The 27,508-nt window shown below is 40.6% G+C and overlaps 2 protein-coding genes across 4 annotated transcripts; both read left to right on the top strand.

Moving 5' to 3' along the window:
- GAR1 (GAR1 ribonucleoprotein) lies at positions 1 to 9,712 on the top strand. 3 transcript variants are annotated; one of them, XM_045019325.1, is made up of 7 exons: positions 1 to 375; positions 3,030 to 3,250; positions 3,333 to 3,487; positions 7,103 to 7,162; positions 7,850 to 7,973; positions 8,643 to 8,717; positions 9,056 to 9,712. In XM_045019325.1, exons 2-7 carry the CDS (start codon positions 3,037 to 3,039, stop codon positions 9,067 to 9,069), a joined length of 642 nt encoding a protein of 213 aa, XP_044875260.1. In that variant the 5' UTR covers positions 1 to 375; positions 3,030 to 3,036; the 3' UTR covers positions 9,070 to 9,712. The 3 variants fall into 3 exon arrangements, with proteins under 3 accessions (XP_044875260.1, XP_044875259.1, XP_044875261.1); XM_045019324.1 differs by having other exon boundaries at positions 3 to 345; XM_045019326.1 differs by lacking the exon at positions 1 to 375 and adding an exon at positions 729 to 1,161.
- A 5,276-nt stretch (positions 9,713 to 14,988) lies between these two features.
- On the top strand, positions 14,989 to 26,384 carry RRH (retinal pigment epithelium-derived rhodopsin homolog). The gene is given in 7 exon segments (XM_045019859.1): positions 14,989 to 15,205; positions 20,730 to 20,920; positions 22,327 to 22,426; positions 23,222 to 23,375; positions 23,761 to 23,929; positions 24,038 to 24,216; positions 26,117 to 26,384. Coding segments are annotated over 7 exon segments (1,113 nt in total). The 3' UTR covers positions 26,220 to 26,384.
- Positions 26,385 to 27,508: the final 1,124 nt, after the last annotated feature.

Here is a 27,508-nt window from a genome sequence, read left to right as displayed (position 1 = left end):
AACGCCACACTGCTGCGCATGCGCCTCCTGACTCTTCCTCTGGGCGCCACTCACAGCCGAGGGGGTGGGGACGGCTTTCTTTCATGGGTCGCCGCAGTAAGCTCTCCGCCGGCCCCCGTTTCAGGAGTACTGCGCTGGCGCTGCGAGCGGCGGCTGGCGCGGCTCCCAAACTGTCGTAAACGCGTTAACTGACGCAAAAGCAAAGCCGCGTGGGTGAGAAACGGCCTTTGCTTTACGGCAGATTCCTCTGTGCGCATCTGCGATTGGCTGGTGAGTCAAGGCGCGCGCTCCTGCCCGGTCGCGCTTTGTTGACGACAGCGGTAGCGGCCGGCTGGCCGGGCCTGGGTAAGGAGCCACGTGGGGTGCTCGTGGTGGGTGAGTGACGGTGCTCGCGCTGGGGGCTGCCGCTACTTTCTCCCAGTTGGCTGCGTTGCTCGGGGGATCGAAGTTCTGGCCATTTGAATAACGCTGTTAACGGTCTTTTTAGAACTAAATACTGATTCCCCCGCCTCTGGGCTGGGTCCCATCGCACCTCGGAGCCTCCCCCCCTCCCCGGGCTGGGTCCCATCGCACCTCGGCCCCCCCTTCCCCCCGTCTCTGGGCTGGGTCCCATCGCACCTCAGCCCCCCCCCCTTTCCCCGTCTCTGGGCTGGGTCCCGTCGCACCTCGGAGCCTCCCCCCCTCCCCGGGCTGGGTCCCATCGCACCTCGCCCCCCCCTTCCCCCCCGTCTCTGGGCTGGGTCCCATTCTATGTCAGAGCACACCCCCTCCCCCCGCTTGGCCCATGCCCCGCGCCTGAGGGTGCTGCCTGCCATTAACTCCCTGAGATCATTCACCTTCCCCTGGTGCTGCTGTGGTGGTAATCGCCAGACTTATGCCTGAGCATCGAGATGGGCAGCCACGTACAGACTGCTTGCCTTCTCTCTCTACCTGCTGCGGGGTGTGGCTGCAGATCCCTGCCCCTCCCCCCCCCCCCCATCGCTGGCCCGGTGTTGGGGAGAGCCAGGGAGAGAACCCAGCAGTCCTGGGGCCAGGCCCCGTGTGTGGCCAGGCGCTGCTGTGCCTGGAGTCTAAGCTGGCGGTTTAGGCTGTGTCCCATATGCGTCTGACAAAGAGATGTGTTGATCAGTAAACCTAGAACCCGTGCTAGGCATAAGCAGAGTAAGCAATTGCTTAGGCCCCGAGCACCTCAAGGGGTGCCCCCTATTCAATTTTTATTATAATAACTTGCCTGTTTTAATATTGGAGGGGGCAAAAATATTCCTGCTGAGGGCCTATAATCGGTTCTGAGTAAAACCCATTGTCTATGTTATTAATAATGCCTCAACCCAGTGGGTCTCAGGTTGACGTGAGTAGCCTGCAGTGCGGAATATTCTGAAGTCACGTCGGGCTCTGTCTGTGCCAGGGAAAGATGCCTCAGCTCCACTCAGCTAACTTGTGCTATAATCCTAGTACAGACAAGGCAGTTCATAGTTTTCCCCTGAGTTAGCATGTCAAGGTAAACCCTAGGCTCCCGCTATCTCTGAGCCTTCGAAGGGTATGTCTATACTGCAGTTAAAAATCTGTCAGTGGCCCTTGTGGGGCTGTTTAAGTATGGTGTGGACACTCAGGCTTGTGCTGGAGCCTGGGCTCTAGGACCCTGAGAGGTGGGAGGTCTCAGAGCTCCAGACACCTCCACTGCAATTAAATAGTCCCTTAGCTCAAGCCCCATGAGCCGAAGTCAGCTGGCAGTGGCCAGCTGTGGGTGTCTAATAGCAGTGTAGAATTACCCTGAGGCAGGGGTAGGCAACCTATGGCACGGGTGCCGAAGGTGGCACACGAGCAGGTTTTCAGTGGCACTCACACTGCCTAGATCCTGGCCACCAGTCGGGGGGCTCTGCATTTTAATTTAATTTTAAATGAAGCTTCTTAAACATTTTAAAAACCTTATTTACTTTACATACAACAATAGTTTAGTTATATACTATAGACTTATAGAAAGAGACCTTCTAAAAACGTTAAAATGTATTACCAGCATGCAAAACCTTAAATCAGGGTGAATAAATGAATACTCGGCACAGCACTTCTGAAAGGTTGCCGACCCCTGCCCTAAGGGTACAGCTACACTGAAGTAAAACCCCTGCAGCAACGGGCTTCAGAGCCTGGGTTCCAGCCTGAGCTCAAATGTCTACACTACAGTTTTATAGTCCCACAAGCCCAAATCAGCTGACATGGGCCAGCCGCAGGTGTTTTATTGTAGATGTACCCTAAAGGTAAGTCTTCACTGCAATAAAAGACCTGTGGCAGCAAGTTTCAGAGCCTGGGTCAACTGATGCATAGATGCTTAGGCTGAAGCCCAGTTCTGAGACTTCACTGCCCAAGCCCAAATGTCCACACTGTTAGTTTTAGTCCTGCAGCCCAAGCCTGAGTCAGTGGACCCGGGCTCTGAAGCTTGCTGCTGCATGTCTTTTATTGCAGTGTAGACATATCTTAATTCGTCCTGCCTACTCAAATGAAAACTACAAACTGCCTCATCTCTACTAGGATTTTACCTAGTTTTGGTAGATTGACACGGTGGATGAAATATTTGTTCTCTGTGTACCCTTACTTAGCTTGCAACAATACTAGGAGTAAATAAGATTCATTTTGGGGATGTTCAGGATAAAAAATGCAAATGTATGCTAAATTGTGCTTGTTTTGTGGCAATCATTAATTTGTGTTATAGCTGAAATCTGTTGCAGTGTCCAGTCATAGAAAAAGAAGGGGGAGAAGTTTTTCGTACAGCACTGTGTGTTTAAATAGTACCAGTCAAAAATCCTTCCCTTCCCTTCTGCTTCTATGAATGGACTTAGTGGTAGCTTTAATTTTAGATGGAATCTTGAGTTGATCAATGAACGTATATTTGAGTTAAGAGCCAAATCAATACGTGTTAAATTGGCAAACAGAGTTGTATGGTACTCTGAGGTCTCAACTAACTTAGAAATTTAGTAAGTCATGAAGTGCCCTTGACCGTTTCTTTTTAATTGACTGACTTTTTTCCCATTTAACAGGCAGAAAATGTCTTTTAGAGGTAGAGGAGGTGGCGGAGGAGGCAGAGGTGGCTTCAATCGTGGTGGAGGAGGTGGCTTCAATCGTGGTGGAGGAGGTGGCTTCAATCGTGGTGGAGGAGGTGGCTTCAATCGAGGTGGACGAGGTGGCTTTGGGCGTGGAGGGGGTGGACGAGGAGGCTTCAACAGAGGATATGACCAAGGACCTCCTGAAAGTGTAGTTAGTAAGTTATCTCGAGAGATTGTACTCATTTTGTTTGGAATGAATGTTCCCGTTTTTAGTACATCTTTTTTTCCTTACTACAGTATTGGGAGAATTCATGCATCCTTGTGAAGATGACATTGTTTGCAAATGCACAACGGAAGAAAACAGAGTGCCTTATTTCAATGCACCAGTTTACTTGGATAATAAAGAGCAGATTGGCAAAGTGGATGAAATATTTGGACAGCTAAGAGACTTTGTATCCTTCAAAAGTAGATTATTCTGGATATTTGTGGTACAGCCAGTAACTGAAGAGAGTTGCTCTGCCATTTCAAAATAGCATAGGGCATGTGTACACGATAATGTTTACTAGTCAAGTTGATATGTCAATATCGTATGGACACTTATTTTGGTACAGCGGTGGCTTTTTTTTTTTTTTTTTTTGGTTTACCTGAAACTCCTTCCAAAGTAACGTAAGCTAAACTTAAAAAAAAAAGAAAAAAAAAAGAACTCTTATATTGGGGTAAGTGTTTCTACAAGAGGAGTTTTACCACCATAATTATTTTGTTTTAAATTCACGCCTTAACTTGTGCTGATATAACTTTCCTGTTAAAGAAGCCCTTAGCCTCTTTGTTTTAGACACTGGAATACTGAATTCTTTTTTCTTGACTTGTACCTAATATAAACACTATCAATAGATATTTAGTCCTGGGGGAATTGTGTGCCGCTGCATGTGTGCAGAAATCATGTCCCCCGCAGATTGCTTTGCTTCCCTACAGAAAAATGACTTTCTGAGCAGTCATGCACCACTCCCTAGCAGCGCAGGTACAATGTTTCGGGCACCCAGGGCAGCTGGCAGAGAGGTAAATCACTGCGGGGTGGGGGACAGTGGCTCCTACCCTGAGCTGGGATCAGCTGCTAGTCCCGGCTGGGCTGGAGGCAGGAGAAGACAGGACTTCCTCTTCCCCTGCAAGGAGTGGCTGGCGTGTGTCAGACCCACCCCCAGAAACCTGCACCAGCAGCAAGAAGCTCAGCATCCTCCCCCGCTTCCTGCCCACATCACTCCTTAGCTATGGGGAAGGGGTCACTATATGGGGAGTTGCTCCCCCATCCACCCAGCCCCTGTGCAGCTGGACTTCCCATACCCAGACACCCTGCAAAGCCTTACCCGGTACAGCTGGAATCCCCCTAGCTCTCCATACCTGAACCCCACCCCACTGAACCTCAACCCCTGCCTCTGGAGCCCCTCTCCACCCAGACCTCCGGACCCCACTCCTGCACCCAGATCACCCCCCATTGGCCTCCCTGTACTCAAACCCCCATCCTGATGTCCCACCCCCTGCACCAACCTGAGCTCCCACATCTAGACCCCCACACCACTGACTGCCAACTAGCTGCATCCAGACCCCCACTCCACCAAGCCCCACTCCCCAAAATCTAGACCCTGCTAAGACCCCCACGCCTGGAGCCCTCCGCTGAGTCCCAGCAACCTTTACCTGGAAGCCCCTGCAGAGTCCCATTGCCCCTGTACCTGGAATGTTCTCAGTGAGCCTCTGTGCATCCAAATCCCCCCCACACCTAGACCCTTCACTGAGCTGCCTGCACCCAGATTGTCTCACACAGAATCCTTTCACCCCACACCTGGATTCCCCCCCCCCCCAACACATACACACTGAGCCCCTCCACACTTGGATCCTGCCTGGTTGAGCCTACCTGTCCCGCACCTGGCGCAGAGGGGCAGGGCCTAGGCCTTGTGTTGTGTCAGGGTCGGGTGCAGCCTCTCCGCTGAGTTTGTGTGTGTGTTTGGCGGGGGGGCCTGCAGGGTGATCTTCCACCTTCGTGCAGCCAGTGGCCTGTGCTCTCCACTGCCTTGTTGGAGCTTCTGCATTTATTTATTGACAGTTCAAACATGCAGAATTTTAAAATATGGTGTGCAGAATTTTTAAATTTTGTTGACGCAGAATGCCCTCAGGAGTAGATACTGTTTTTGGAGGGTCCTTACATTACTATTAGTGTTTTTCCTTTTGCTGTGAACCATGAGGATGGCATTTTCCATTTATAAAACTTTGCTACTGTTTATAAGTCTGGGTCATCTCAACTTTCTGTGAAAATTTGTGGATGGATCTACTGAAGGGCATGCTGCAGGAGGAGCAGAGATGGTGGATCCACATGGGCAGCAGAGAATCTTAAAACAGACTAACTTTATGACTGTAGTGATAGAACAAGACTGGCAGGCAGTGGGGTTTTTGCAGATATAGTTTGTTTGGATAGTTCACATCTGTAAGTGGAGTCCCCTGTGCTGGGTATTGGTAATAGGATTGAATCATCCTAATTATCAGCGCTTAAAAAAACTCAACCAATTCCATTTCCATCTTGCCCCACAAAAAACTGCCACCAGCACTCAGTACTGGAATATCTGAACTTGAAACACTGGTGGTATTGAAGATTAAGTTTGGATTTTGGAAGTCAGGATTTTTTTCAACCATGTGTGACCTTGGACAAGTTAGTTGACTTTCATTTCTCATTTTCCCCATATCCTTTTTTTTTATTTTTTTTTTAACAAAAGTGGTATTTACTTACTTTATAGGCTGGGTGTAAAGGCTAACTGGATGTTTAATCTGCTTTAAAGATTATTAACAATACATTAATTTGTTCATTAATGCAAAGTGTATTAAATACTAACCTACGTATACGTGAAAATACTGTGTTCAGTAAGCTACGACAGCATACATTTTAGACATTAATGTGGTATTCCAAATGGTGGTGACTCTGGATTGTGTGTGGGTTATGACTTTGCTTTGCTGCTTTTTTCACTTTACTGTTGATATTTGTAATGACTTTAAAGGGGGGGTTGGAAGACAGAAGCAGAAACCTACAAAGCAAGTTTAATAGATTTGTGTCCTTTTTAGTTTTACTGCTAAATCTTCTCCCTGCTCTTTTCTCACTTAACATAGATGGTTAAAGTTAGGCTACTGAGTCCATATTTAGGTACCTAACTGAGTGTCCTGGTTTTTCAAACATGCAGACCTCCTAGCAGTTCTCAGTGACATTATTGGGAACTGGCGTGTTCAGTATTCACCTCTACCTCGATATAACACTGTCCTTGGGAGCCAAAAAATCTTACTGTGTTATAGGTGAAACCACGTTATATTGAACTTGATTTGATCTGCCGGAGCGTGCAGCCCCTCCCCCCCGGAGCGCTGCTTTACCGCGTTATATCCGAATTCGTGTTATATCGGATGGCGTTATATGGGGGTAGAGGTGTATTTGAAAATCAGGATACTTAAATTTTTAAGTCCCTTTTTAGTGCCTAATTTTTGGCACTCTGTTTTGAGAATATTGGCCTTAATTCTATTCTTTTAACTCACTGACTTACTATTCGCATCAGGATTGTACTTGAATTTCAGGAACAGTTTTCTCCTAGTAGAATATACATTCCCAAGTAAAAAATGAACCACCTAGAATCTGCAGCTCATTACTTTTTCATTGTCTCAGTCTTTGATTGTTAAGATGCCAGAGATATTGAAGTCTAGTCTCTTCCCCTGCCAAATGTGTGGTTATGCAACATTTTACTATTACCATTTACCATTTTGCCTTCCCCCTATTGGTGTGTTTCTGAGTTTCTTCCTTCCGTATTAAGATTTAACCATGTCCACAAAATGCTGTCAGATGCACAAAGCAAACTGAAAATAATAGAAATATGTCTCTAATCTTTCACTTATAGTAATCATGAGTGTAACAGTAAAGAAAAAAAAATCACCGGCGGTGATTTAAATTGATAACCTCATTTTTAGAATACCAACATCTGTCCATTTATACAGAGAATTATAAATGCAGTTAAGTTACCTTTTATGTTCCTTAAACAAACTAACAGTATTTTTCAGTTAAACTGTCAGAAAACATGAAGGCCTCTTCCTTTAAAAAATTACAAAAGGTGAGTATCTTAATTGCATAAAATTCTGATATATTCAATGAGAGAAGAAAATATAACCTTATGAAGAATTTCCAAATAAACCTTTATATAATCTAAATTTCCTGTCACCACATCATCTAAAATACATTCATAATTGAAGTGAAAAACACTAGAGTGCCACTAGAGATGTTTAATTGGGACCTTATGCAGTAAACAACTATTTTTGTGTTGTGCATTGGTTTAATATACATTTAGTCTCATAAGGAACTTACTTTCTTTTTTTACATGACACTGTAACCAAAAATCTTTGATTTGTTTATTTCTCTAGTTAGTAGTTCTCTGTTAAGACTGATAGTTAAATGGCTTATGAGAATTTTGTGTTCATTTACATTTCCTGTCTGCTCTCACATACACTTTTTTAGCTACCCCTTTTTTATTAAAAAATTGGCGCCTTTGCAAAATCTATTCTTTTAACCACAAATCTTAACCTTGTTACAGAAATAATTTTGTGATCTTGACACAAACTACCTTTTTAATAGTTTTGGGTGTTTGATGTCACTCTTTGCAAAGAAGACTTTTTAAAAATGCTGATGACATAAAGAAAAAATAAGCCAAAATTCTGCATGTATAGAAGAGGAGGAGGAAGATGGTGAATATTGCACTCATGTTATTCTGTTCCTGAAGCCTAACAGTGCTTTTCTCCTGCAGTTTTATATTGACCCAGCAAAGTTATTGCCATTGCAAAGGTTTTTGCCTAGGCCTCCAGGTGAGAAAGGTGCTCCAAGAGGAGGTGGGAGAGGAGGACGTGGGAGAGGAGGAGGTAGAGGTGGAGGTAAGTGTCTATTTAAAAAAAAAAAAAAGAACAATTTTTTTTTTAATTAAAACATACAGCCAAGCAAGCACTCACATGAATTGTATTTCATAGTATATTTTTAAAGAAATGCATGTCTTTGAGATCACGGTGAAAGCTCGTGAAGTATGACTTAATGGAGAAACAAAGGCATGAGATTACGAAAAAGAAAACTTGGTGAATACCAGCGATTTTTCAGTGGTAAAATCTATTAGATGATGGAATATAAATGGCAAAGTTAATGGCAAAAGCCCAGTTTCACAACACGTTTAAAATCTAGGTTGGACAAAATACTTAAAAATAGTGCATGGTAAACTGGTTTGGGGTGTGCGCTTGGATGACCTAGTAGATCAACCAACCAACCAACCAACCAAAAAAAAACCCTAGCATGTTTTGGCTCTCTATATGTCCAAAATGGCTTGGTATAGAAACTCCAAACACGTGGGGGTTTTATATGCCTTCTGGTATTTTGGGACAGGAGTTGCGGTGGCTCATGGAGAAGGGGTCAACACTAAACCTTGCTTGTCTTAACAGTTATTTTTGTTTCATTTTCTCATACAGAGGATGTTTGTGCAGTAACTTGTTACATTCTTAGTACAGAACAGACTTGCGAATTAACTTCTGAAAACTTATTTCCTTGCCTTTTTGCAGGTGGCTTCAGAGGAGGAAGAGGTGGTGGAGGCTTCAGAGGAGGAAGAGGTGGAGGTGGTGGCCGTGGTTTCAGGGGTAAGAGTACTGTTTAAATTCAGGGTGTTTTTAAAAGAGAATTTCAGGACACGTAAAACAGTTATTGAATACTTGATTCACTTTAATTTTTCTGCCATCAGTCTTGTAAAGAAGCACAAATTTCTACTAGTTTTATGCAAAAAGTTACCTGTATGGTAGTTTCTGCACTTCACGACAGATTCTCTAGTCCAAGTTCAGTTTTCTGTATTTCTGTGTAAGACCAAAAATGGGGCATATAGCTGGCTTCTCAGTGTAATAATTTGTGCAGTATTTGTGCACTTCAGACATGTGCTTCAAGGTATGAATTGTTTAATGTACACTCTTCTCTTTCAAAACAGGTAGAGGACGTTAAAAAGTGGAGATATTGGCATCTAACTGCTGAATTTTCTAGTGGACCTGAAAAGTAATAAATTGTTTTTAAAGCAAGCAAAGTAACAAAATGTATCGCCAGCATTAATTGTTACAACTAATGGATGCTTATCAACACATGAAGAGGATGTGTTCACCCATGAAGAATTGAAGGCAGCTCTTTATTCTTCACTTGAAATATACTTGAACATTTTTTAATGATCAAAGCAGACTTTAAATTTTATGTTTTTAGAGTCTTCATTTCTGACAGTCTATTTTAGTTAATGCTTGACTTCATGTTGAAGTTGAAAGTTAATGATCCACTGAAGAAGTAAAAAAAAAAAAAAAAAAAAAAAAAAGCTACAGATTCTCTAAGGGCACAGATGTGAATCTGTGTTACACATGACTGGTGTCTTGTTCTCCCTGTCTTTTTATTGTTGCATTTGTTGTGCTGTGTATGTTGCCCATATCCTGCTTAATTCTTTCTCTTGTTTACTATTTTGGAATATTTTCAATGACTAACAAAGTCTAAAAACCAAATATTTTAAAAAATAGAAAATTTGTATAAAACGCACCATGCTAGAAAAGGAGGATAGTAAAGAATACTTAATACACTTTCCTGAATAAATCTTTATTAAAACTAAAAATGGGCCTCTAACTTTTGGGAAAGTCCAGGTTGTTAATACCATGTACTTCTACAGGCCACCTCAGTCTTCGTTCCAGATTACGTGGAATAGTGAAATGGTGTGGAGTGTTAGTCCCTTACAGGTGTGCTGTAAGACAAGCGTTGCAGAAAGGATTCCACAAACTGCTGGCATGTGTTCGTCCTATGGATCTGGGTTTTTGGCAGGCTTGTCCACTGAGGTGCATTGTGGGATGGGTGGAATGCTAATAACTACTGTGGCTCTTCAGAATTTGGGTGGGGGGACAATCTCTACTCTGCAGGCAAACATGAAAGAAGATTTTTTCTTATCAGTCAGCAAGGGAAGCTGTTGGTAATATCATTTATACCATATATTTAGAAAGCTCATGCTGCAAAACGTCTGTTAGTCTATAAGGTGCCACAGGATTCTTTGCTGCTTCTACAGAACCAGACTAACACGGCTACCCCTCTGATACTTGACATATATTTAGACGTTGCTCTGTTAAGAGTAAATTGAGTCTCCATGTCTAGTTCAATTCTTTGCTTATCAGTTGTCATTAACAGTCGTGATGTAGATATCTATATGCTGGATACAGGTGGAAATATTCTTACTGATGCCACTAATGACTCTTGAATAGCAACAAAAGCTTTCCATTGGTCTTTACCAAACTGGAGCCAATGAAGTGAAAGGTTCCATCCCTAGTAGTCACAAAGCATGCCCTTATCTTGTATTGAATTATTTATACAGTCCAGCAGACAGGATTTGTATTTTATGGACAAGAAGGATGTGCTGTGGCAAAGGATGTTACAATTTGAAATTATATTTAACATACCAAAGACTGACAAAGTGAGAGGATGGAAACGAACATGGGACGATTACTGTTACATATGCATCATCTTTGGTCTCCTGTCATTTTTTAACAAAGGGGATATTTGCAAAGGTACAAAGGGTGGTCAGGCACTCACCTTCTATTGACGCTCAAGAGAGGTCAGGTGCTTAACTGCCCTTTTTTGCCTTTGAAAAATCTACCCTTATAATTTGGAAGTAGTGTATCCCGAGTGAGGGCTGGAGTGGAGGACAGTGATGGAAGTGTAACTATTTTGAGAAGGATTTCAAGACTGTAGTGCTCAGACTTGGGCGGATGTTCTAGGTATGGAATGCAGGAGAGTGCATAGTTGGTTGTAGAAAAGTCAAATTTGCATAGCATAGAGTGCACACAGAAAGGAAGGGAGGCAACTAGATATGAGATGTGAGGCAGAGCTGTGTATAGCCTTGAAAGGCAGGAAGGAGCGTTGAACAGGATAGTGTGGGAAAATAAAATCCTTTATAAACTTGAGGGTGGGGTGGTGCTGGTGATAGAGCAGTGGTGAGGAAGATGATCTTGGAGTTGAAGGATACAAGTGTTAAGGTGCCAGAGAGGAGAGTTTTTGATGTTTGTGTTACAGTTGTGTTAAATCTTTTTGTCCAGCTCAGATCTTCAGCTATCTAAAAGCTACAAATCGTCTAGGATGGAAACAAGCACTCATTTTAAGCTGAATGAACAGTCTGAGAATAACTCAGAGCAAAACTCACCAGCATCAAATAACTCATTTTCTAGTAGTTCCATATACTAGTGAAACTATACAGAGTAATTCACAGGCAAACTATAAAACTTTTTATAGGTAAAAGTTGTTATAAGCTAATTGTGAGTAGCAAAAAGCAGCCATTAAAAGGGCAGGAAATTTTAGAGTAAGCTTACAAGAAACCCAAACATTTGAAAATATGCAAATTCACAGTTAAGGTACCCACACTACCTTAATATTGATTCTGGACAATTTCAGTATCCCATCTCTTCTGTGACTCTTGTAGCTGCTTTGTAAGATGCTGGTTTTGGGTTGTCGACTTTTTCTAAGAACTTTTGAGAGGGCTCCAGCCTATGGTTTAAACAGCCAGTGAACTTGTAGAGTTCACAAGTGGGATAAAAAATGTGCACCCGAGCACTGGCTTTTCTTGATTCATGTCTCCATTGTTGGTTACATTACATCTAATGACACTGGATCAGCATCAGAAGGCTCAGTCTGCTGCCTACCAGGGTACTGAGCAACCTCAGCAACCTTGCATGACTGGGCCCTCACAGAGTGGGGAGTAATTGCCTTCAGTGAGCTATTTGTGTTTAGGAATTTTTGAAAAAACATTTTCTGTGGAGTGGCTTTGACATTTAGTAAGGCAGGTTGTGGCATAATCACTATAAGACTAAATCATTCTAGTTCTTGTCACAGATAACACTTTCTTATTGATGGATAACAGTAGTCTGAATTTATGATTTTTTTCATGCGAGTGCTCTAAGGGGAAAAGTGCTAAGTATATATTTTAATGTAGTTTGGTAAGTTAATTGTGCATTTCCATATGCACATTCAAATATCTGGGTTTATTGTATGCTTTAATTCTGAATTTCTTGCTTTGATTTATTTTATTTTGTTTTGCTAAATGCAATGTTCTTAAGAATTTTTATCCCCAAGTTAGTGATAGGTATTAGTCTTAATTTAATTTTGACATTTTTTGGCTGAGAATTTCCTTACTTTAAACAAATCCTAAGTTGGGAATATAAGGTATCTAAAACAATATGATACCTCTGTGATATTTAGCTTGCTGCACAAATCAGAAAACTGCAATTTTTCTGATGACTAGGTATAAAAGATTGCATATTTTCATTCGCCATTACCTGAGTTTGATATTCAGTTTAGAATGGAATAGTTGTGGCCTGATTTTCATAGGTGCTAACCTCAGTTCACTTGCATGGAATTTACAGGAGCTAAAGAACTTCTGAAAATTGTGCCAAAAAATGTAAGGAAAGAACAGATTTCAACCAGATATCAGTATTCATGGAGGAGAAACATTTTATGGTTTGGCCTTGTAAAATATAGACAACAAGGTGCTGAGAAAGTGGTTTCATTGCCAAGACATCATCTCTTCTCTCCTTACAGACACTTCCACCCTGCCCCCATTCCAAAGACTGACTCAAGTCCTCTTGTGACAAAAAAGTACCCCATTGATACAAGTACTATCTGCAATGCGAGAACCTATACAAATGAATGCAGATCTCTGGGCATAACAGAAGAGATGGGGCTAGCTCACAGACTTATCCATGATCTTCTATAGTATGTGCTCAGCAGCAGGGGCGGCTCCAGACCCCAGCACGCCAAGCGCGTGCTTGGGGCGGCATGCCACGGGGGGTGCTCTGCCGGTCGCCGGGAGGGCGGCAGGTGGCTCCGGGGAGGTCCACCGGAGCCGCAGGACCAGCGACAGGCAGAGCGCCTTCCGCGGCATGCCGCCCTGCTTGGGGCGGCGAAATGTCTAGAGCTGCCCCTGCTTAGCAGTATAAAAGCAAGGCCAAAATGACTTTTATGTGGGGAAAGTGGCGGCAAACCCCTTACTTTATAACTTGTAATTATTTTTTGTACTGAGAAAAATTGCAGTATGTAAGCTCTCTGGGGAGGGAGTGTCAGTCACTGTACAGCATCTAGCACAATGGGTGCCCAAATTGGTTGGTCTCTCAGTGCTACTGTAATGTAAATATCAAATAATAATGTTAAAACATTTATAATGGTCAAGAGTTTCAAATGTAATTAGTGATTTTGGGTGCTGTCATGTACTCTGTACACATTAGGTTGTAGGACTGCTACTAGCAGGTTAGGCTTCTGTACCAGGTTTGGACTGGCTACAGAGCTTCCATCCTGGAGAGAGATACAAGAGATGTGTTCTCCTTAAGATACTTCAATGCACTGCCAAGTATGGCTGTTACCAACTGAGGTAAGGTATGTTACACACGAAGCCACCTACTTAGCATTCCACCACAGGTGCCTGAAGTTTTGGCTGGTCCAACTTGAGCCACATCAAAAGGGCCTGCCTTTCAGAAAGTGTGGAGCACCCACCCTCAGAAAATCAGGCCCCTTCAAAGGTTCAAATTGACCACTCATAATCGCAACTTTTGAAAATGTCGGCTGTTGTGTTTTTTTCCCCTCATTTTCAGCCATTCACTTGATTGTAGCGTGTTTGAATTTAATAACAAAGGGAGATGTCAAAATAACAGGCTCAAATGGAATTATTTAATTAAAAAGGTCAAAGATTAATACAGTATTAGGCTACATAAAGAAAACCTTCATTTCCTCCTCCTATTAATGGTGAAAGGACGGCACCCTGTTCTCTTTCTTGGTAACTTATGGAATTCTGGCTGTGGTCATTCCCAAACTAACTCCCAAACTCTTTTATAGGGTGTGAGGCAAAAATTACCTTCCCGCTCTTAATTTCGCTATGTGTTCTGTTTTTGATATCTCATTTTATGTAATTACTTACAGAATTTATTTTATGGAAACTTAGTTTACATAATTGATAAGCTAAAGGAATTTCTAATTCAGTTATTAAGAACACCTGTTGTAATAAGCAGTTCCTTTGACTTAAAAACATCTTTCAATGGGTCATAATTTCAAAAATCGCAGAAAACATCTGTGATGACAAATATCCCATATACATGACAGAACATAACTGAGATTATAAGCACCCCCTTATCAATTACCCAGTCTTACTTATTTTAACATACTTCTGTAGGGTTCCTTCCCTAGATGTCTTGGCTATCTTCGTAAGATCAGGGTAAAAGATTACATACATTCCATTACTGGGTTCACTTTCCCTTCATGTACTAGGTTCAATTGAAGGACAAAGAACTTTTCAGTTTTAGTAGGTATAGGGCAATAAACATAAATATACAACATAAAAAGGATTGTGGTTAACATGTAAAAGAATTATGAGAGTTTAGCATATGGAAATTATGAAAGGTTCATATTTACTAGCAGGATTACTTAGGTCAAATCTACAAAAACTTCTGAGAAGTTATAGTAAGGAATAAAGGTGGAGTTTAGGTTAGGTGTATCCTACATTTTAGAGAAACTCTCATTTTTATTTTTAGTGTTCCTGTCGTGTGCTATGTGATTATTAGATTAATTCCAAATGAGGCCGAAGTTCTATTGAATCTAGCCAACTCTTGTCTAGATCTTCTGAAATGTTTCACAATAAGTTGAAGGAAAAAGTGTGGGAGCATGTGACAGCTAATCTCTTTAGCAATAAGACTCTGAAATGTAAGCATTGTTGGAAATGCACCTAGTTCTGTGCTGCTCTTTGTTTTGCTTAGAAGCTTTTCCTTGCACAAATTGGGAGTGTAAACTCCTTTGCATAGTCCAATTAAATCCTGTTGGTAGCTTGTCAGTGGAGGGTGGGGGGGATGGGACTTTTTTTTTAATGGTTCAATGAGTCTGTTTCATAATGAAAGAATTTGCCTGAAAGGATCTTGGAGTGTTTTGTGTATGTCCTCTTGAAGAACTGACATGGAGGAAATACCCCAATTTCTTCAGTCTAAAATGTTTTGGAATGGTTCAACTAACTCCTCAGAGAGCGAAAATGAAGCTCAGTCAGCCTTTTCACAGACTGAGCACAATATAGTCGCAGCTTACTTAATAACAGCAGGTATGGAGGTTGATGGGTCATTTTTTTTTTAAATGAGAATTTAGGCTTCAATATTCATTTTGGGTCAAAATGCCAATGAAATGCCTTTTATATACAAAAAGCAAAAGGTCTAGTGTCTCAGCTTGAAGGTAGATGAGCAGATAAGTAACAGGGTGAATAAATGTGTAGAAACGTCTAAAATTAGGGGTACAGTGTAAGACTTTGTTGCATTATTTAAAAAAAGTATTTTGCTTATATGTGATTTTAGCAAAAAAATGTGGAATTCTGCCAAAGGAATAAGAATAGAAGTTTGCAAGATTTTGCATTTTTCATTGATGTGCTTGAAGTTATCCTGATCTGTCATATGTTCACAGCAATGTATGTGTAGTCTTAGAGTGTTCATGGGTGTCTGCGGGGTGGGATGTAAGCGGAAGTGTTGGAATGTCACTAAGAGGGAGGGGACTGCTCTTTGATGGGAGACAAGCAGACACTTGTTTCAGTTGTATGTTTCACTGACGACGCATTTTAGGAAAAGTAGCGCACACGTTGGGGGCCTGATCCAAAGTCAGTGTACTCCCACTGATTGCAGTGGGCTTTGGGATAAGAGTTGGAGAAACTGAAATCCTTCTCAAATATGAAATAACTTTTCTTGAAAACTTGTTTATTTCAGTACAATAATTGAATGTTTCAAAAGTAAATGCTTTAATTCTACAGTCTAGCACATAAAAAAAATGACTGTTCATTTTATGCCTGTTCAATTGAAAATTTAAGCCATTTTAAGTATAAATATTTTTGTTAGGAAATAATGTATGTTTTGGGCACACTTTTTCCAGCTATTTTCAGTTATAATTAGTTTATGAAGAATTTTCAACTAATTATTCAGATTTTATGGTTTATGTGCATTAATTGGACTCAATGACCTTTCAGGGTCCGTTCCAGTTCTATGAGATAGGTATATCTCCATATATTTATTTAGTGCGGGAGGAATAGCTCAATGGTTTGAGCATTGGCCTGCTAAACCCAGGGTTTTGTGAGTTCAGTACTTGAGGGGGCCATTTAGGGAGCTGGGGCAAAAATAAGTCGGGATTGGTCCTGCTTTGAGCAGGGGGTTGGACTAGATGACCTCCTGAGGTCCCTTCTAACCCTGATATTCTATGAATTATGAAGATCAAATTTTACTCAGTGAATCTTTTTTGTATAGTATTTGACAAATCATTCCTCTGTTTAAGATGAACTCGTTTAGTTTTTTTGATACCAAGGCTGATATTTCAAACAGCTCTAATGTTTTTTTAGTTCTTCTTATAGTTTTGCTAAGAATCTATTGTATTAAATAATAATCTATTGAATAATATATTGAAACTTTACTTGTTGGTGCCACCAGATCATTTGCAGATAAATGGATAATATTGGCACTCTCAGAAATGAAGTTCATTTGTTCAGACTTTGATTTAACTCAAATTGACTGGATTAGGGTTGTATCAATGTCTAGTTTGACCATTTTATGAAGAGCAATATTAACAGGGGAGATACAGAGATTAGCAAGGGAAAAAACCTCTCTTCTTTCTCTCTCACCTGGCAACTGACATGTGGGCTCTACAAGTGGGTCTGTGGTATATATTTGCCAGTTGTATAAAACTACAGTACTGGGTTTTGAGTTAAAGGGACATAGTCTATCCAACATTCACACTTCTGTCTGAAAATGTTTTACTAACTGTTATGAATACAGTCTGAAATAACTATAGCTGAAAAATCTTTTCCTTTTTCTCTTTCTTGTTACTTTGTCTTAGTTGATTAGGGAAGCTGTGCTAGCAATGATTGCAGCTGTAGTATGAACCTAGGTTTAGTGCAGGAACTTGTGACAATTAGTTTGGTCCATTTCTGAACACCTCATTCTAACACATTCACATCCTGAACATGTTGGTCAGTAGTTCAGTTCCATTGCCATAAGAGAGAGAGCTCATCAGTGTAAGACTTTAACCTCATTGTATTAGTTAGCAGATGAAGAAGATGACAAAGAAAAAGAAATACAGATACAGCGGTCATCATTAAGTCAGCATTTATCAACAGCTACTGTGCTACCCGTTTCAGAGTGGTAGCCATGTTAGTCTATATCAGCAAAAACAACAAGGAGTCCTTGTGGCACCTTAGAGTCTAATGAGGCCAATTACCAATTACTTTTGTAATTTTCCCTCTTGATCTTCATCCCTTTTTGTCAACTCTTAAGAAAAGGCCACTTCCACCTTAATTGAATTGGCCTCATTAGATGACCCCCACTTGGTAAGGCAACTCCCATCTTTTCATATGATGTAATATATACTGCTCACTGTATTTTTCACTCCATGCATCTGATGAAGTGAGTTTTAGCCCACAAAAGCTTATGCCCAAATAAATTTGTTAGTCTCTAAGGTGCCACAAGGACTCCTCATTGTTTTTACTGTGCTACAGTATCAGCAGATATTTTGCCATGCTCTGAAAAGGAAATAACTGCTAGAGCTTGGTTTACAGTTTGGTTATTTTTTGTTTTAATGTTGACTACTAATATGTTCAAACCATTGAAAGCATTTACGTCTCTGTGGCTTGCTCACAATGGTGGAATGGAAGCATCTTAAGTTTCATGGTCACAGAATAGCTTTATTACAAGTTAAGGATCACTAAGTGAAGCTGCAAACTCTCTTTGTAGTTAAAACATTGTAACTATTCAGGAGTAACATTCTACTTAATTATTGTGAAGTTCACAGTAACAGGGTCCTGCTCTATTGCCTATTGCATAGAGACTGCCTTAATTTTCTTTCCTTCCTTTAGCAAGAAGAATAAGAGACGGGGGCCCCTTTTGCTGTTCTTGATCAAGGAATGTACAAGGCTCTGTTACCTTGATTATGGCAAATATCACAAGGTTTAATTGAGAAAATCAGAGAATTTGTAATCCATTCATGCCAAGACTTCTCACAGAACAAAGTGGAGGCATCCCTATGGCTATTTCTTAATCTGGATAAGTTTTTCCTTCGTTTTAATAGTCTGTGCTGTGCCATTCCTGCTATTGGTAATCGTCAAAATATGTGGCCTCAGTACTGTTAGGTACACCCAGCAACTTCTATTCATTTAAATGCATGCTGTACAGGAAACTTTTCCTGTCTGAACACATGCCCACTCTGGTCACTGCTAATGTTCTGAACAGCTTACGATAATAAAAAGAATGACATATAGCTGAAAAATCAATGAGACTTTGCTACATTTGTGTTTGAAATGTTTGATTTAAATATGATAGTTTATGTAGTATAGGTGATTAATACTAACTAATAATACATTGCTGTGGAACTCCTACAATGAGGTACATGTATAATAAAATGTCACTGATTTACACAAATGGAATTTAGCCATTTCATGGCTAATGCTAACAGCGTTTAAAAGAGAACTGGATAAATTAATGGAGGTTAAGTCCATTTATGTCTATTAGCCAGGATGGGTAAGGAATGGTGTCCCTAGACTCTGTTTGTCAGAGGGTGGAAATGGATGGCAGGAGAGAGATCACTTGATCATTGCCTGTTAGGTGACCCAGAGGGCATTGGCCACTGTCGGTAGACAGGATACTGGGCTAGATGGACCTTTGGTCTGACCCAGTATAGCCAATCTTATGTTCTTATTTAAGAACTGAAATGTTGGCGTTGTACTTGTGTTTTTAGAGGCTCTTTTCCAGGATTTCACCACTGCTATCTCTATATGTAAGTTGTTACTGTTTTTCTCCTGTTTCCATGTTAATTGTATATGTATCATGGCTATATAGGTGGACATAATGGTTTAGTCATTATACAGGTAACTTGTATATATAAAGCTATATTGTCCATGTTGTGCATTGTGGGTGTGTCTTATTGAGCCCCGGTGGGAGTTGTACATATGAACTGAGGTGCTTGAAGCCATTAACCCTCACAGTTATACTACCACAGTTGGTGAGAGAATTAGTCTGTTCTCTGCCACATACAATACTTCCTGTCAAATGGTAGCAGAGAACTGATTGACCACTGTTGCATTGTCATGAGCAGAGACAGTGGGGCAGTATTCAGTATTTAAAAATCTAGAGTTTTTCTCCTTTCCGTATGCCAGAGTCAGCAGAAGTTGAGTAATGTCTGTCAGGACTGAGGGGAGCCAACAGGGGGTCATAAATCCCACTGGCTTTGGGGTCCAGAAGGGAGCGGCTGGAGGAACTGAGGATTTCAGTGAGTGGATTCGCTCTTGGGGTTCAGGAATGTTGAAGGGTACATAAGAGACTCAAAAGTACAGCATTGGAGGATCAGGACTGTATCTGCTCTAAGATCCAGGAGGGTAGTAAGTGACAGCCAAGAACTGGATCTTATCTCACTCCTCAAGAGAAACTGGGCCTTTCACAGTCTGAACAGCGTAGCATTGAGCTTTCACTCTGCCTGATTTCATGTGCACGCTTGTGTGCGCCAAGCACCTTATTACTAGTAATTAAGATTCGAAATTAACCCTCCATTAAGATTCAGAACTCGATTGGTGCTATTGTTTCAGTTTCTCTGGCTGTCTATTCAATGAGACAACCATACACTGATGCTCATTGTGAAGCTGTCCCTACTGGTTGTGAATGCAGGAAGAATTAGGGTGCTTTGTTTTAAATGAAATCATTAACTGAGAGAGGAGAAAATGGAGACTTCATTCACATTGATCCTGTAGTTAGCATGCTGAGCACACTCAAAGTAGTGTCTCCAGCATAAGGGTAGTGCTCAGCATGAAGCAGCTGTGCAGAATGACCCTCACTTTGGGTCCAACCATGCTACTAGGGATGTCAATTGGAAAACTCCAAGGAAGCAGCACTGGACTTAACCGAGTGGAATGTATACAATGTTCAACAACGTGAGCAAACTCCTATGCCTGCAATGAACTGAGCACTGATGAGCAGGGAGTAAGTGCTTGTGCCTAGAATGGAGAGAGATGATCAACACTCTCTAACTTGCTCATAATTTAGCACATGCAAATTCTGTGCCATTTTCATTATTTTAGAGTTCTGCTGCAGAACTGTGCTTAGCAGAAAGCAAGTTGCTGTGAGGGTCTTCCACATAAAGGCTTGTGATGCATCTTGTGAAGTTGTATCACAGCCAGCTGCTCAATGCCAGAGTGTTTTTGCCAGCCCGACCAGCCTGCTGCACCCACTCCTTTCAGTGTACTTAATTCTGCTGGATCATGACAATGCACTGTGTTCAGCAGTGAGGGCTCAGCACTGCAGGACTGAGCTCTTAAGATTCTAGTCTGAGACACTCTGGATACCTGCCATACCCATTGAGCTCAGATAGTGAGGCCCTGATTCAGCAAGATACTAAAGCATATCCTTTAGTACTTAAAATTAATCATGTCCTTAGAGACCTTGGTGAATCAGAGTTTGAGTCTATAAATTAGGAAAGCTCTCTTAAATATGATCTTTGCAGATTAAAATAAACCCATTCTATATTTAGATTTCATTATGATTATGTATTTTGGTTTGTTACGACCTATACTGTGTTGTTATTTCTGGATTCCTTTTTCTGTGTTTTCACAGGGGTGATAAGCCTTCTCAGTAACATAATTGTGTTAGGCATCTTTGTTAAGTACAAGGAACTTCGGACAGCAACAAATGCAATTATTATTAACCTGGCTTTTACCGACATCGGTGTTAGTGGCATTGGTTACCCTATGTCTGCTGCTTCAGATCTACATGGAAGCTGGAAATTTGGGTACACCGGATGCCAGGTATTTGAGATTTTTTATATTAAATCAGGGACCAAACAAGTACTAAGCAATTAAACACAAACCTGAATATATGAAAAACACCTTCCTTTGATTTTTAATGTTCTTTAGAGAGGAGTCTGAGCTGCAGAGTTTGGGTCCAGGTCTGGATCTGAACTTCCTTAAAATTCAGTGGTATTTGGATCCCGGGGAGTTGCTTAGGACTCATTGCTAATTTTCATTGTTTAAACTTTGGAAGGTTATTGAAGCATAAACTTGTATTGATGTTAAATATACAATATTAAAATAGCTATAACAAAGTAAATCCCATTACTTATTGTAGAATTCATGGATGCTTCTCACCATTTACTAACCAATATTTTCAAAGTAACAGGTGATTTTGGGTGTCTCAATCTTTGGGTGGTCAAACTGAAACTTTAAAGTATCTGATTTGCAGAGGGTGGGAGCTTAGCACTTTCAGAAATCAGGCATCTTTAAGGCATGTCTATTAAGGTACCCATAAAATAGACTTTTTGCATAACCAGTAGTCATCTTGAAAATCTTGGTAAGTATTCAAAGAAACAGCCATCTTATTTTAGAATTTGCACAATTTTTCTCTCTTCATGTAAAATGGTCACTAAAAACATTGTCATTAGCAGAAATGTAATAATCTTTGCTGACTGTGCATGCAGTTACTTAAATATGATTTTTAACCCAGGAAATGAGTATTTAGCAGTAATATTAATTATACACTCTGAAAATATTTGTTTGGCAAAAATTAAACAGGACAGCAGAATGCTCCCAACAAGATCTGAAATCACACACAACTTGCCTGATTGCAGATTTAATTTCAAATTCAGAATTCAGCCAACATTCACCAGTGATCCAGGGCCCTCATTTGATTGCATCTAGGATGACTTATATTTTTGGGATCAAATCTGAGAATTTCCACTGTGCCTTGATTTGAGTTCTTAGGATCTTTAGGACTCTAAACTCAACTTGATCTAAACAGAAGAAATCCTGTAAACTGATATTGTAGAATTGTGTGAATGTCTGGTTATAACTTCTGCAGTAAGAAAAATGTTGTTGATGTTTCCCCAATATGCAACAAAATCATTAGATAAAAAATAAACAACTTTGCATCCCAGGATCATTAAATTATTTATTTAACATGAGTTAAAATAAATGGTGGCTTTTGGCAAATGTCTTCAGTGGGATTTATGGGGGCTTATGCAAGCACACTTATCTTAAAATGTTCAGTTTTACTTTAACAAACTATTAACAATTTGAGTTTAACAAATTGGTCATTGAAGAATGCATTGAATACAACCCATGATAACACTTAGCTTCAGGACACAGGAGAAGACTCAAACCTTTGAAAGCATTTGCATTAGGAAGTGAAATGGACATGTTATCTTTTTACATTTCAGATCTATGCTGCCTTAAATATCTTCTTTGGAATGGCAAGTATCGGGTTGCTTACAGTTGTTGCAATTGATCGTTACCTGACAATCTGCAGGCCTGATATAGGTACTGTAGTCTTGGATATAACTCTTGCACCAAAATGATCATTTTAATCATTTATTAGTTGACATCTATGAACCTTCATGCAAATTCTTTTATTTCCTCTTGTGGAAACCTACTTCCAAAATTTGGGCACAGTTCTACAGTAATTGGTTATGTGAGCTATCCTATACATAGCTAACAAAGTCAAGTATATAGAAGGAAGCCATAGTCCCTTGTTTGTGGAATGGTTTCTGACAATAATTGAAGCTGAGGGGACAAGATGGGTTAGCTAATATACTTTATTGGACTCACTTCTGTTGGTGAGAGTGACAAGCTTTTGAGCCCCACAGAGCTCTTCTTCAGGTCTGTGAATAATTGAATACTAATTATTCAGCTGATATGTATTCTTAATATTGTTTGTTTTTTTCTATATTGTATTTTTCTCTTGATCTTTATTACGGGTTTAAAAATTATAATGGTTAATTCTTTCACTTTCCCTACATCCCCCCCACTCTTTTTCTTTCTCTCAATTCTTTGATATGGCACCAGCAACATCTATTATTGCTAAGCTTTGTGTGGGGGAAGGTGTGATAATACTGATAATACTCTGCTTCTGGGTGTATTTAAATGTCATTTATCTCTGATATATAGGACAGCTTAAATAAAATGGGTGTGCTGCAGTGTGCCAGGTGCTTGTAAGGATCATTTATAATTACTATGCTAATTGTCTTGCTTGGAAACATTTTTGGTTCAAACAAAACCTTGGAGAGAAGTAAAAGAATAGAGTGGTTTGATGTAAAAATATTTGCTTGGTAACAGGAAGAAGAATGAGTACCCGCAGCTATACTTCCCTGATCCTAGCTGCTTGGATAAATGCTGTCTTTTGGGCCTTGATGCCTATTGTAGGGTGGGCTAGCTATGCCCCAGATCCAACAGGAGCCACCTGCACAATAAACTGGCGGAAAAACGATGCGTAAGATTTTGAAAACTTCGTTTTACTTTTCAAATGTGGACTGTCACTTATTTTCTGTTCATCACCATGGTCAGTGTTTTCTCCTAAGAACATGCCATGCAACTTCTAAAAGACAATGGCAGTTCAGAAGTAGAGACTGAAGTAGTCTATAATAAATCAAAAAAGGATGTAAGAATTCTTGACATTGGAAAGCATTAGAAATCCTAGGTGTAAAGGTCACTGAGCCTAATAAATCTTACCAATTTGAAGAAATTGTACTTACCTTTTGTAAATGTTTTTTCTGACTGTTTTATTAACAATAAAACATAAGGGAACAATGCATTTTTTTAGTCATTTTTCATGGCTGCACAGTTGTAATATCTTGTATTTATTTTTTGGCTTACAGGTCTTTTGTTTCTTATACAATGACCGTAATTGCTGTTAATTTTGTCGTGCCCTTAACAGTCATGTTTTACTGTTACTACAATGTTTCCCGCACAATGAAGCAGTACACTACCAGTAACTGCCTGGAGAGCATCAACATAGACTGGTCTGATCAAGTAGATGTAACAAAGGTGATGGAGGGGGTCTTAATTCTTAAATAAATATGGTGTTTGATTTTGATATTGGTAAGCAGAATATAAATGGTTTGGTCTATCAAACATTTTTTTCTTGTTTTACAGATGTCTGTTGTGATGATTGTGATGTTTTTGGTGGCTTGGTCTCCATATTCCATTGTATGCTTATGGTCTTCCTTTGGAGACCCAAAGAAGATTTCCCCTGCAATGGCCATCATAGCACCTCTATTTGCAAAATCTTCCACATTTTATAACCCCTGTATTTATGTCATTGCAAACAAAAAGTAAGTGTCTCATTTTTAAATTAACAGCCTCCATCTGCTTTATGATTACTGGGCATCCTAGTTGTGCAGAAATACCTTCTATAAGATATGACAAAATATTTAACAAAGATGCAAAGGTTAAACCAGTGCTGTTTAACCATCTGTGATGGGTCTGATGATCTTTTGGACAGGTTTTAATAAAGGTAGGTGGTAGTATCTGCACCATATATGTCTGAAGGTGTCTGACAACATTTCCATGATATCTCCAGTTGTATCCTCATAAAAATATTTTGCAAAACAATTTCAGGTAACGTCCTTTGCCAAGATGGGATCGGAGTGAAATTTGAGTCCTATCTGAATCTGGGACTGTCCGCTTTTAATTAAACTGGCTTAAACGTATGGCTGCTTAGGCCCAAGAGAGTCTCCAAGTATTTAGCCTCATAGCTTCAATTAAAGTTAGGAGGCTAAATACCTTGGAGGATCTGGGTCTTAGTGACTTGTAGCTCCCATGGATATCATTGCTTGGCTTGGGAAGAGTCATAGTGGGGTGGTTTGAGACGATTAAGAGCAAATCTACAAGTCACAGCTGGCACCTCTTCTGTCAAAATAAAAACTATACCATGTTTTGAGCATAGGTATCATATTGAATTGAGATAATAATTTTGGGACATGTCCCTGGTCTCACAAAAACAGGCAAAAACAAAAAGGTTTTGCCTGTGGTTTGGAAGTATACAGAGGTTGGAGACACTGGAATCCTTCCCTTCCCATTTCTCAACCTGCAAGCAGGATCTGGGACATCCATACAGATGAGCTGAACTGTTCTTACTGAGTAGTTGATATGGTCTGACTCTTCTCTCCAACCCTGTTGGTTTAGGTCTGCCCTTTGCCTAGACCTTCATGTACTACACAACCAGCATGCTTCCATTCACCCACTCATCTCCCTACATTTTATCACACAGCTGTGCTGGTGGGGCCCAACTTGTGCTGGCCTGACTCATGGTGTCCACCAAGCACCACAGGCGGTGGTGCTGCTGGGGATGCTCTCCCTAGGGGCTAGGGCTGAGTTAAATGAAGTCCTAGAGCTTGCACCTGTGCCTCCTGCTAGGGAGATGACCAGTGTTCACTCTAATTTTTCCCACCCACGTGTAGAATGAATTTTGTTTTGTGAACCAATATGGAGGTGATGGGCTTTGGGGTGCAGGATGGGTCTCCAGGGCTATGGTGGGAAGAGATGACTCTTCCCCAGGGCTGTCTCCCTGCAGTAGCACCTAGGCTGGGAGGGAGAGGCGCCTCTCCCCACCACAGGAACTCTGGGACTGGGGCTGCAGGATAGGCACCCCTCCCCTGGCCCCAGCAAGTCTGGGCTGGGGGATGGCAGCCATCGCTGCGGCTGGGCCTGCGCCACCCTGGCCACCCCAGCAGGTCTGGGCTGCAGGCTGAGTTGGGGCTGGGGAAGGGGCGCCCCTCTTGCAGCAGGTTGGGGGCAGGTCCCTTGGTGGGTTCCTTGAGCGCATGTGTGGTGCTAAATAGGCTGCTGCACTTGTGCAGCTTACAGGGAACTTAGGAGATAATGATAAAATGAGATATTTTGGTATCCTATTTTAAGGAGCCAAAATTCTGAGACAGACCACTTGAAAAATGGGACTGTCCTGAAAAAAATGGATTGTAAGGTCACTCGAACAAAATTCCACTCATGCTAGTTTCACATTGATGCAATTCCACGGACCTCAGCAGAGTTCCTCTTGATTTACACTGGCAGAGGAAGAGACTAGAGACTAACTGAATTCTAAAAGTTTTATTAAAATAATTAGCCTTATTGCTATAGCACATTTGAGTAATTTGATCTTAATTTATCTCTGTTTTTGCTTCTTTATCTATGCCTCTAATCATCTGAATTTTTACTTCCCTCCTCATATTGCAGGTTCCGGAGAGCAATCCTGGCAATGGTTCGATGTCAAACTCGGCAGGAGATCACTATTAATAACGCCTTACCAATGAGTGTTTCTCAAAGCATGCTAACATAATGAGGCTGCTCGAAAGCACTGCCACTTTATTTACCCTACAGTATATGTTTTGTACACTACATGGAAATAAGTGGTCAAACCTGGGCCACAATTAAATTTGTATCACACTGTAATAATCCAGTCCAACAAGCCAGTTGTTTTTCTCATTGTCTCAATAATATTTAATACAGTTTTTTTTAAAATGCCAAGATTTTAGTACTGAAGACTAGGCCAATTGGCATAATATGCTTTTATCCCTCTCAAAAGGCGATCGTGAATGCTCAGTGTGTTTTGTAACTCTTGGATAGTGGGATAAAATGGTGTGGGAGGGAGAATAAAGCAGGACATGCTTAATTGTGCTACAGTAACAGAAATAAATTTTGGGTATGCATAATTCTTTTGGTATGTGTAATTTCCCCCTTTGAACTCTAAACCAGTTCTCAAAACTTCAGGCACAGTACTACTGTATCCTGCATATTCCCCTCCATGTCTTAAATGCACAGATTGATCTGACTTGAAAAGGTTGCTTCTGTGAGTACTGTAGTATGCAGGTGTATTTAAACTCCAGTGTTGCCAACTCTCTTTATTATCAGTTTTGTGATATTTTGGTGTTTTTCTGGCTCCTGAAGCCAAGTGATTATGTGAGAATCTCAACTTTCATTTTTAAAATAGTAAGATTCTAACCTTTGTGACTGAAGAAAAAAATCTTGAAACTGTGACCCAAGCACATGTTAAAAGTTTAAATAAAAAGGCAAGTAAAAACCCCCCAAATTTATTATTTTAAGGTAATCTCATTTTTGAGGCCTGACTCATGGTTTTTGAATGCCTAGGGCTGGCCATCTTGGGAATCAGTTTATTCAGGGCTGAAGGGATGAATATCTTTTCAAAAATTCAATTGTAGGTGGTAGTTAACTTGATATTGGTATTTCTGATGTTTGGAGAATAAATATCTTGTCTAATGGTAATATAAAATATGAACACTCAGGCAGGTCTCAGCTAAAACGGCTTCATCTAACTACAACTACTTACCATATTGAGTTCACTTCCTGTTACCCAGTTCCTGTGTCTTTTTTAAAGTGATACAGACCCTTTTGGAATGCTGGATATTGAACTCTTTACTTTGCATTAACAATAAAATAAAGAGAGAGAATATAGTTTGTTCTGAAATCCGCTAATCTGTTCTAAAAAGCAAACATTCTAATGCTTCAAGGAAGAATGAAGAACACACATTTTAAAGCACAATCTAAGGGGATTTCACTTCACATGATATTTTTGGTGCTATCAATTGATAATCAGTAGATGACACCAAC

Source organism: Mauremys mutica, chromosome 5 (genome assembly GCF_020497125.1).
Source record: "Mauremys mutica isolate MM-2020 ecotype Southern chromosome 5, ASM2049712v1, whole genome shotgun sequence".
Lineage (NCBI taxonomy): Eukaryota > Metazoa > Chordata > Testudines > Geoemydidae > Mauremys > Mauremys mutica.
This window is presented reverse-complemented; position numbering and strand designations above follow the sequence as displayed.

Coding starts and splice junctions, on each gene's coding strand:
- GAR1 (XM_045019325.1), top strand. CDS start 3,037: ATGTCTTTTAGAGGTAGAGGAGGTGGCGGAGGAGGCAGAGGTGGCTTC. Junction 3,251..3,332: donor ACCTCCTGAAAGTGTAGTTA/GTAAGTTATCTC, acceptor TCCTTACTACAG/TATTGGGAGAATTCATGCAT. Junction 3,488..7,102: donor TTGGACAGCTAAGAGACTTT/GTATCCTTCAAA, acceptor ACAAACTAACAG/TATTTTTCAGTTAAACTGTC.